Below are 12500 nucleotides of genomic sequence, written 5' to 3' on the forward strand. Positions count from 1 at the left end.
CTTCTGATTAGAGACGAGGAACAAACAGGAACAAACAGGAGACTGTGGACCTTTTAGTTTTTACTAATCTGCACCTTTCACCCTCTGGAGCTGTAATTAATGCCAGTAGTAACAAGATTCATGGAAGAAAATCACATTATTTCTCTCTTTCAGTGACGAGAAAAAAAGTCGTTGGTCTAAATTTTTTAATCAGTGTATTTGTGTTTGTGCCGTAATTTAAAAACAGAAAGATATTTATTTTTTAAATATAACATATTACCATATTATATTATATATTCCATATATTACCATATTATATTAAATAACATAATTTAATAATTACTACATCACCCAAACTTCATTCATATATTATATTTATAGAGAAAATTTTATTTTAAATCTAAAAAATAAAATTGTAAAATATTTGTCACTAAAATGTTTTCTTTTAAATTATGTTTAAATTTAATTAAATTTAATTTATTTTGGGGTTTTTATGAGTTTCTTATATTATATCTTATATTTCTACCAAAAAATGTAATAGAAAATATTTTCTATATATTAATAGTTTATTATATTGTAATTATTATTTTAGCAGTTTATTATTTTAATAAAATCTACAATATAACATAAAAAATTCTCTAAATTTACAAAATTTTCTTTAGTTTTTGTCTGCACAGGATCTACAGTCGGTGTTCGGGGTCGTGTGTGTGATGGAGAGTTAAGTGTACAAGCAGCACTACAGGGGCTGTGAGGTGTTACAGTGGAAACCTGCACACGGAGTGAGATAATGAGCTCCTGAGGTGGAGGAAGTGTGAAGGAACTCAGCAGTTCCTTATTCCAGCTTGTGGGAGGTTAAATGAGAGGGTTAGAGAAGATGATCTCTAAAGAGCCCAAGGCTCTGTGGGTTCTGCACAGTTCTATGGTTCTGCACGGTTCTGTATGGTTCTGCACGGTTCTGTATGGTTCTGCACGGTTCTACACAGTTCTGTATGGTTCTGCACAGTTCTGTATGGTTCTGCACAGTTCTGTATGGTTCTGCACGGTTCTGTATGGTTCTGCACGGTTCTACACAGTTCTGTATGGTTCTGCACGGTTCTGTATGGTTCTGCACAGTTCTGCACAGTTCTGTATGGTTCTGCACAGTTCTGTATGGTTCTGCACGGTTCTGTATGGTTCTGCACGGTTCTGCACGGTTCTGTATGGTTCTGCACGGTTCTGTATGGTTCTGCACAGTTCTGTATGGTTTTGCATGGTTCTGTATGGTTCTGCACAGTTCTGTATGGTTCTTCACAGTTCTGTATGGTTCTGCACAGTTCTGCACAGTTCTGCACGGTTCTGTATGGTTCTGCACGGTTCTGTATGGTTTTGCATGGTTCTGTATGGTTCTGCACAGTTCTGCACAGTTCTGTATGGTTCTGCACAGTTCTGTATGGTTCTGTATGGTTCTGCACAGTTCTGCATGGTTCTGCACGGTTCTGTATGGTTCACAGTTCTACACAGTTCTGCACGGTTCTGCACGGTTCTGCACGGTTCTGCACGGTTCTGCACGGTTCTGCACGGTTCTGCACAGACTCCTCATGCCTGTCTCTGATCACCTGGTTATGAGACACTTCAGCAGATGTTCTGGCTCTTACCTGCTGCAGCTCTGTGGAGTTCTGGGCCTCAGTGCCGGGGATGAGCAGGTGGAGGCTCTGCAGGTAATATGTCGTCTGCATCTGGAACATTAACAACACACTCACTGTTAAACACCATCAAGATTTTATTTGTTTTTACATCTCATTCCATTCCATCACCCTATTCGTCTGTCCATCCATCCATCACACCAACCATCCTCAAATCCATCCATCCATCACTCCACCCATTCAGCACACCATCTTCCCGTCCAACACACTAAACGTCACTCCATTCGCCATCGCTCCATCCATCCAACTGTTCATCCCTACCTCCATCACTCCACCCATCCTTCAATCTGTCCATCACTTCATCCACCAATCTTTTTACCCATACCTACATCCATCAATCCATTCACCTACACTGTATCTATCTATCTATCTATCTATCTATCTATCTATCTATCATCCATCCAATATCACTGCATGGATCTATCACCCTATTCATCTCTCTTTCAATCCTTCTATCACTACATCAACCCATCTATGACTCCATCAATATAAAAATCACCCCAACCATCATCTCATCACACCATCCGTTTATCACTCCCTCCTTCAATCATGTCATCCAGCAGCATTGCCATTCTAGTGGTCCATCTTTCACTGTACACCTATGCATCCATACGTCCGTCCATCACGGTCCACTTATATACCCGTCCATCATCCTGTCAGTCCGTCATTCCACCTGTTCACCTGTCAGTCTGTCCATCTGTCACATACTGTTCTGTCCATCAATCCATCTCTCTCTCCTCATCAGTCCAACTCTTAATTGGTAAACCGGAGGTGAAACACCACGAGCTTACACACGGCGTCAAACATAATCGTGTTAGTCGCATATACAGTAGTCCCACACCGCGGCGAGCGTACAGTACGACGACGACACAACACGTGAGGAAAGGATACAACAGATAAGAAGAACGATTCGAATGTTATAAAGATAATAAGGAGTCGAAGATGTCCTTGAAGTCTCGCTAAATGAGAGAAATGTGAGGTAATGAGCAGCTAACCGCTAGAAAAGAGAGAAATCAGGCAGAATGTGTCAGGAAATGTGACGCCTCGTAAGTGACCTTTACGTGTAATTGGCGGGAGACGAATCTCGTTTCCTTTCAAAGCTCATTTTACCGTGTCGATATCACGCAGAGTTCATTCTGCCAAAGAAAAGGAGACAGGAGAGTCGTGTGGTGGAGGAATCACAGGAACCTTCGGGAAACGGACCTGTAGCTGAACACTGTGGCTCTGAATAATACACTTCACCAGGATATGGAGTGAAAAGTGAAAAGTGGGCGGGGCTAACCTTAACGTTTGTGCTTGTGACTTTAGCAGACCTGCCAACCTTGGAAAAATTTTTTGAGTAGCAACTTACGGCAGCGACGCGGCGCGAGGTCAGGCACATTTACTGGTCAGTGGTGATTAAGTTCACATGCTCACGCATCACAACTTTTTACTTAGCACATAGTTCTCACTCACCACCATATCTAGTTATTCAACATACAAGTAGACCATGAAGAACTCTTTTATTGAAAAGGCAACATAAAAACATGTCTCTTAAACATTACTTAAATACATGGGACATTATAAATAACAAAAATCAACAAATAGCATACCGAATAAAAAATACTGTATAAATAACAGAAAAAACAAGAGGTCTCTTAAACTTTATAAATAACTGAAAACTGCTGTGTCCCTTGAACACATATCAGACAACAAAATAAATAAAATCTCAAAACGTGTGATATTTTCACAGCAACCTTGTAATGTCCTATTAAGCAAATATATTTGCCTGAGAATGAGATGCCATTTTCAGTCATTCATCACTCCTAACAGCTGTGGCACTTCTCGATATTTTTGCATACACGTGTTAATTTTCTCAGTAATAACGCAAGACTCTAGACTTCACTACGGTTCTGACTGACTGATCATATAATGATACGTCCCTCATCATTTCTCAACACTTTCGGCTTCTATTTCCCTGCTTTTCACAAAAAAAATCTGATGTCCATCAGATGTGATCTACAGGAGCCTGTAACAATCGAGTCAGAATACGATCGATATTTAAAAAACGACATTAGTTTCGTCATGTTATAGCATGACCGCGTGCCATAAAAGGGATACACAGACGATACACAGACGATACACAGACGATACACAGACGATACACAGACGATACACAGACGCTCGCGCATATTGATGTCTGCGAGCTCGCGCCGGTTTGTCTTTTCCGTTAAAGTACGACGTCAATGCGTTTACAGGCATGACTTACGTTTCCTATATAAATACTGGCAAATAAAGTGAAACTTGATCTGTGCGTAAAACTTAAACTTGAGGCACAACACCGGACACTTGGGCACATGCCCCAGTAAAGGAGTCTAACGACGCCTGTGGTTCGGCAGGTTTATTAAAATGGATGAAATTCACAATTCTGGCCATTTACCTTTGTCACTGTAAGAAGAATTGAAGACGGACAGAGAGATAAAAACCACATTCGTTTTGACGGCTCTCCGCTCGTAGCGTTGAAGAGTTTTAAACCGGCGCTATGATTGGTCGAATTATTATTGTCCCAGGTTGCTGCCCAATGCGGTTCCACCCATAGGCGCATTGCCTGGTGCGCAAATGCACAGACGGTTGAACTCAAAAGGCATCAATGGTTTTTTACGATGCGTATTTTGAAGTGACAAAATCGTATCCGAGTACTTTGATGTCTAAATGCGTATCTGCTACACAAAATGCGTAAAGGTTGTCAGGTCTGATTTAGTGATTATAATCTATCTGTTCATCACATCTAGCTTTTTGTGTTCATGATGATCACACTCTAGTTTCATCAAGCTAAAAAAAAAAAACCTCACAAGAGAAAGAGAAAATACTGACACTTCTGAAGAAAAACCCAAACGCCGTTTTAAACAGGACCTCAAACGCATTTCCTGTGAAAAAGAAACGGTTAAGTGTGAAGGTCACAGCGAGAGTGAAAGAGGAACTTCACGTATCTCTGGACTGAAAAACCCCAAATTTCAGAATGATATTTTTAGTATTTTATGACGATGAGGTTTCTCTGTAACACGAGAAGCTGCTCTTTATATCTGCTGTGACGTAGACGATCCGCTAGAAGGTTAAAACAAGAAGGAATCGTTCTTTGATCGGTTCCTCTGGGATTCCACGAGTTTGTGATCTCAGAATTTAACGTAAAATCAAACCGTGATCTTTTTTAGATATTTAGACGATTGTTTAAAACGAAAGGAAATTTCCTGCAGATTATAGACGAGACACGTCACGTGACATCACACACGTTCGGCTGAAACATAACTCTCTGAGATCTCCGGTTGAGATCCTTTATCCACTTCTGAATGATCTGATCTGTGACCAGACGACGGCACAGGAAGTGTGTGACTGACCTGGAAGTAGACGGTCCAGTAAGGGATGAGAGCCAGAAACACAGGCAGGATTTTCAGCAGTGATTTCACTTCGTCTACTTTCTCTTCAGAGAATCTCCCTCCATACGTCAGCTTCGCTCCGTCCAGCAGACTCGGCTTTGGCCTGCGAGAGCGAGAGGGAAACTGTGTCATGTGTCTCGTTTAAATACAGATTATTATTAACTTCATTTAAATACAGAACTGATGTGAGGACAGTTTACTTTTTCATCAAAGGACCAGAGTTAAAATGTGGTTTTCCCTTAAACTTTCCCTAAGAAAATCCCCTTCACTGGCTTGAAGACATCTATCTATCCATCTATCCATCCAACCATCTGTTCATCTGCCCATCCATCTCTCTGTTCATCTGTCTATCCAACCATCCATCTGTTCACTCCTTCATATATCCATTCATTCATCCATCACTTCATCCAGCCATCCATCCATCCTTCCATCTGTCCATCCAGCCACCTGTTCATTCCTCCATATATCCATCCATCAGTTCATCCAGCCATCCATCCATCTATTCCCCTCTACATCCACCCATCAGTTCATTCATCCATCCATCCATCCATCCATCCAATCATCCATCTGTTCATTCCTTCATATATTCATTCATCCATCCACCCATCGATTCATCCACCCATCCTTCCATCTCTGTTCATCTGTCCATCCATCCATCCATCTCTTCATTCCTCCATATATCCATCCATCTGTTCATTCCTTTATATATCCATCCATTCATATATCACTTCATCCAGCCATCCATCCATCAATTCATCCATCCATCTACCTGTTCATCTGTCCATCCACCCAAGAGTTCATTCATCCATATATCCAGCCATCCATCCATCCATCCATCCATCATTTCATCTGCTCATTTATTCATCCATCACTCCACCCTTCCATCATTTCATCTGCTCATTTATTCATCCATCACTCCACCCTTCCATCATTTCATCTGCTCATTTATTCATCCATCACTCCACCCTTCCATCATTTCATCTGCTCATTTATTCATCCATCACTCCACCCTTCCATCATTTCTCTGTGTGAGTTCTTACCTGAGCAGTTGAGGTTCTGCAGGTCCTCCACAGCAGGCTGATCCCAGGATTTTCACCAAGTGTGTGAACGCGCTGCCGTCTGGTGGTTTGGTGATGAAGACGGTGCGTCCCAGGAGGAAGATGATCAGTGAGACTCCCAGACAGCCGGCGGGGATGGAGAAACCCAAAGAGAAGCTGATATTCTGCTGGATGTAGGCGACACCACCCAGGGACACGATCGCACCCAGATTAATGCACCAGTAAAACCAGTTAAAGAAACGTCTCGTCGCTTCGGGACCGCGATCCTTCACCTGTGAGGAAGGACACGGATCATCAGGCTGATTTATACACAGATAGATATGAGAGGAACATCCCTTCAGTTAGGTAGCGAAACGGTCACGCTGACGACGCCTGTGACGAGACGCCTCACGTCCACCGGGTGTGTTATTGTGTTATTATTACCACTGTGTTTACTCAGACAACACACTTCTATTAGTGAAGCATGATGGGAAAGTGCTGAAGAAATCTAAACTTCTCCTCATCTCGGCGTCTGCAAAACGTCAGCCGAGGAACCGCTAATAAAAATCAAGTTAAAAAGAAAGTTACATCCGTTTCCACCAGTTACATCAACAGGTACAAAAAAAGCTCATTGACGTTTCATGCGCTGTGGAAGACATGACATCTTAGACGTGATGTAGACCTGATGCTTCCCTCATTACTTAAATGGTCAAAATGACTGATTGATAAAGCTTTTGCTACGTCAACAGTTCTGAAATATTTATAGTTGCTACTAGAGGAGATGAGAATGAGCATAGCAGCAGTTACTGTGCTGAAATGTGAAGCAACAGTTGTGTTAATGTCCATCAGGGGGATGATCCCTGAGCACCGGGTGGTTTATACTGAACATTAGTGAAACGGTACTGAAGATAAGTTAGGGACATGTGGAAATCAGATAAACACACAAGTGTAGGACGTTTCTGGACCACAGTAAAGACCTCGAATCTGTCGTGTCTCACACACACACACACACACACACACACACACATATATACACACATTTATACGCACGCACACATTTATATACACACACACACATTTATATACACACACACACACACATACACACATATATACACACACATTTATTTATTTATTTATATATATATATATATATATGTATATACACACATTTATATATACACACACACACATACACACACACACATATACACACACACACACACACACACACACTTGTATACACACACACACACACACATTTGTATACACACACACACATATGTATACACACACACACATACACACACACATTTGTATACACACACACACACACTGTATACAAATGTGTGTGTGTATACAAATGTGTGTGTATACAACACACACATTTGTATATACACACACACACACACACACTTGTATACACACACACACACATTTGTATATACACACACACACACACACACTTGTATACACACACACACACACACACACACATTTGTATACACACACACACACACACACACACACACACTTGTATACACACACACACATTTGTATACACACACACAAAAGTAAAAGTTACATCCGTTTCCACCAGTTACATCAACAAAAAAAGCTCATTAATGTGTCACACGCTGTAGAAGTAATGACACATCTTAGACATGATGTAGACCTGATGTAGACCTGATGTAGACCTGATGTAGACCTGATGTAAACCTGATGTAGACCTGATGTAAACCTGATGTAGACCTGATGTTTCCCTCATTACAGACCTAGAGAAATCTCCCAGCTCTAAATACTCGTATCACCTCTTTCATGCACTGAAAGGCTAGAAGAGCACTAATCCCATCTCCCTGTGATAAAGGGGCTCATCTCAACCAATTTACAGAGACAGCGCCGCACTGTAACCCGCTCGATATCCGTGTCCTTGATTTTATTAAAGCGTGGGAGTCGAATCTGAAGAAGAAGAAGAAGAAGAAGAAAAAACCCAATTACTGAATTTTCAATAAAGTGACAAAAAATCCAATTAAGCAACATGAGAAATCCACATTTCTAAGAGACGCTCCGGAGGATATTAACCTTTACGACACGCCATAAATTCACGGTAAAGAGCGTGCATTAATTCTAGTTATATAAACTCCACGACGTAGGTCACGGAATCACACCGGAGTCACGTGACACGAGAGGAGAATCTAACGAACGTCGGGTCAGAAACCTTCTGCAAAACACATGAGTTTATCGTCGGGTCTGATTCAGGTGCGTGATTACACAGATGGAGCTGGAGAAATGTTCAGGAGATCAGACATGACCGATTCTGACGTAAACAAAAGCCACACGTCGATTATATATAACAGATAACATGGAAAATAAGAGAACAACAAACACAGCAGCTGGCAGCGATCTGCGGGGTCCAAGCATCATGGATCCTGAGGGTCACTACACAGGTTTAAACCTGACTGGCTGATGGATTACAACTACTGTAAAAGAAAAGTTCTTCTGAACTAAACTCCACCCACAGCACCATGGATCTCGTCCTAAAGATGCCGTTCAGCTTTTAATCTAAATCCGCACAGCCAATCAGCTGCTTCGGTAACTCAAGCTCCGCCCTGCTGGGATTGGTGGTCATGTGTCATTAATAATGTTTATGTTTATAAGTCATTATGGAGGTTAAACCTCTGTGTGCTTTTAGACCAATTTTATGAAGATGAACCAAAAATCCAAGACAGGTTCGTAAGAGGAGGATTTGCTTATTATGCAAATGGTGGGTGGAGCTAAATGGTCAAAATGATTGATTGATAAAGCTTTTGCTACGTCAACAGCTCTGAAATATTTATAGTTGCTACTAGAGGAGATGAGAATGAGCATAGCAGCAGATACTGTGCTGAAATGTGAAGCAACAGTTGTGTTAATGTCCATCAGGAGGATGATCCCTGAGCACCGGGGGGTTTATACTGAACATTAGTGAAGCAGTACTGAAGATAAATTAGGGACATGTGGAAATCAGATAAACACACAAGTGTAGGACGTTTCTGGACCACAGTAAAGACCTCGACTCTGTCGTGTGTCTCTCTCACACACACACACATATATATATATACACACATTTATATACATACACAATTTATACACACACACACACATTTATACACACACATTTATACACACACACATTTATACACACACACACACACACATTTATACACACACACACACACACACACACACACACATTTATACACACACACACACACACACATTTATACACACACATTTATACACACACACACACACACATTTATACACACACACACACACACACACACACACACACACACACATTTATACACACATTTATACACACACACACACACACATTTATACACACACACACACACACACACACACACACACACACACATTTATACACACACATTTATACACACACACACACACACATTTATACACACACACACACACACACACACACACACACACACACACACATTTATACACACATTTATACACACACACACATTTATACACACACACACATTTATACACACACACACATTTATACACACACACACATTTATACACACACACACACACACATTTATACACACACACACACACACACACACACACACTCAGTACTGGACAGAAAGTGGTGGCACTGGTGGCTTTGCGAGTGACAGGGAAGTGGCTCCAACAGACATCACATTGTTTCAGTCTTGTGACTCTCCTGGCTTTTTCTTTCACTGCCTCTAAATTGAAATAGCGTCTGTTCTGCGTCTCATCGCCAGATTACTGAAGTGAAACTGAGTGGAAGTTTTACATAAACGCATCAGAAACGCTGCCCACCGAACACCTCGACTCACCAGAGCAGGACAATCAGGACGCAGTGAAGAATCCAATCCTGTGTTGCTGCTTTAATTACTGTCTTTATGTTATATTCAGAATATAGTTTACAATTTTGTTGGTTTTATAAAAAAAATGTAAAAAAATAAAAGCTGTAAAAATGCAACATTTATGCCATAAAACAGTACATCTGAATTTATAAATATAAAAATATAAAAAAATAGTGGCTAAGATATTCATGTTACTTAAAGACAACATAAATGATAAAAAATAAAGGAATTTTATTTGTTTAATTTGTTAGTTTTAGGGGTAATAATCTGATTGGTCAGCAGTTTTGCTACATTAATGAGTCTGAACTGTAACCACATGAAAAGTTAAGTGTTATTACATCATAATGTAACAGCCAATCAGGATCAACTATGCAAATGCAGCTACAGCAATACCACTGTTCCAGGTTAGGGGTGGGGGAGGGGCGTCTCTGATTTGCATATTTATTAAAAGAGTATTTCACATTCAGAAATATAATGTTTTCAATTGTGATTCTTCCTTTTTATTATTTTTAAAGATCTTTACACAAACTGCTGAAAAGAAAACCATGAGATAAACTCTGATTTATTTTTACCCTTCAGTACCAACAGGATTTATTAATCCAGACTTCGGCAGACTTTCCAAACCGATTAAAAACAGGATTATTAACTGAATCATTTGTCAGTGAATCACTCAAGTGATTCTGATTCGTTCGTTACCTGATCTGCTCCGAACGGTGTGATGTTGGACTTCACCGCTCCGACTCCCAGAGCCACCAGCACCAGGCCCGTGTAGATTACAGGACTGCAGTAGGCCTTCCGGGTCGGACAGCTGATGTTGGCAGGAAGTGACACGTTCGTGTTATAACACTCGACCGGCTGGACAGGAAACGCCATCTCCTCTCCACACAGCCCCACCCGGGTGTTGTCACTGGACACGAAGGGGAAGAGCAGCATCCCCAGTAAATACAAAACAAAACTCCCTGCGATGGTGCAAAATTTTCCGAGGCAGGCGTCTGCCAACCAGCCGCCGAACGGAGACACCAGATAAGTCACACCCATGAAGATGAGCGGCGCCTGGCTGGCTAACGTGCCCTCCCAGTAGAACGGGCTGCCGTTCAGGAACAGCACCAGGTTGGAGGTGATGCCGTAAAAAGCCACACGCTCCAGAGACTCGGCCAGCAGGATGGCGGCGCAGGCCAGACGCCGCCCTCGGAAAACCGACTCCGACCTGTAAAAACTCCCCGAGCTCTCCAACAGAGGAGTGTTCTCGTTTACACCCGAGTTCGACATGACGTGTACCGCGATCTTCTAAAGGAACCAGAGACGTCTCTATTCTGAGGAAACCTGAAAGAACAATTAGATTAATTTTATTATTATTATTATTATTATTACTAATCAAACAGCTTTAAAATAAATATAAAACAACAGGTTACAACAATAACTTTAAACTAGATTTGTAAAGTTCGTCACGACAAACTTTGATGTTGGCTTTGACGAGGCAAGGATTCGCAAAGGCCGGTGCTTTTTGGAGGCGAGTGGACATAAGGGTCAGTGTTACTTTTGGAGGCAAGTGGACAGAAAGATAGGGTGCCAAAACATTTGGAGGCAAGTGGAGACGAGCATGTGACATCATCCGAATTCTCCTGAGGAAGTTGCCCTCATTGTTCTGAGTGTTTTGATATGTCACATGTCCATGTTGTAAAAGGTTTTTTGATACTGCATATTTTGGGGGCGGGGCCCATTATAAATTTATAATGGGAGTCTATGGGAAAAAAGGCCATTTTGAGACCCGGTACCGGAAGTACTGGTACTCTGATCGCTTAGAAAAGTAATAACAACAAACTTCAGACCAGCGTCTACAACATATACGAATTTAGTGCATGTGGCTCGAAAGCCCTAGGAGGAGTTACTCTTGATAAATTTTTGTCTAAGCTTAAACAGGAAAACAGAATGTTGGCTTCTACAAAGCGAACATAACTAAACCTGTAAGTATTTAAGCAGAGGGACAAAGTCAGGGCTCCTGATTTGACTTTTCAGAGCATGTATGTAGGAAAATAATCAACAGCCTGAGTGTTGCGATGATGAGGAGTGATTAACGCCACACACACGTCCTGTCACATTCAATGTGACAACAATTACACGTTAATGTTGTTGCACGCTGTGAAACTCGTTACTTCCTGTTCTCGCTTATGTGACAGCAGATACAGTCACACGTAAATCTGACACGTCGTCTGAAAAATTGAATTCGAATGAATTTCAAATGTCACGCAATTTGTTCAAATATATTAGAAAATCTCTGCTTTAAAAAAAGGCTCTGTTCTTTAAAGGCTGTTCTTTAAAGGCTACATTAACATTCGGATGGACAGATGATGGACTGAATATGAATTTTTCATGTCATGTTGAAATGTCTGTTAAAAAGTGACACCTTTAATCACTCGCTCCATCGGCAGCCTCGCAGTTATTTATCTCGAGCATTGTTTACTAAGTAAACTCACTGTA

General features: G+C 41.2%; 1 protein-coding gene across 1 annotated transcript in view; it reads right to left on the reverse strand.

Annotated features, from left to right (window-relative positions):
• The window catches only part of slc15a4 (solute carrier family 15 member 4), a 46621-nt gene that overhangs the window by 32547 nt on the left and 1574 nt on the right, over positions 1-12500 (reverse strand). Inside the window, exons 2-5 of the mRNA XM_060880981.1 lie at positions 10719-11345; positions 6115-6404; positions 5036-5177; positions 1614-1694 (exon numbers count right to left, since the gene is read on the reverse strand). Of these exons, the coding sequence (XP_060736964.1) occupies positions 1614-1694; positions 5036-5177; positions 6115-6404; positions 10719-11291 (1086 nt within the window). The 5' untranslated portion in view covers positions 11292-11345. The remainder of the gene's footprint in view (positions 1-1613; positions 1695-5035; positions 5178-6114; positions 6405-10718; positions 11346-12500) is intronic.

This window comes from Tachysurus vachellii, chromosome 11 (genome assembly GCF_030014155.1).
Source record: "Tachysurus vachellii isolate PV-2020 chromosome 11, HZAU_Pvac_v1, whole genome shotgun sequence".
Classification (NCBI taxonomy): domain Eukaryota; kingdom Metazoa; phylum Chordata; class Actinopteri; order Siluriformes; family Bagridae; genus Tachysurus; species Tachysurus vachellii.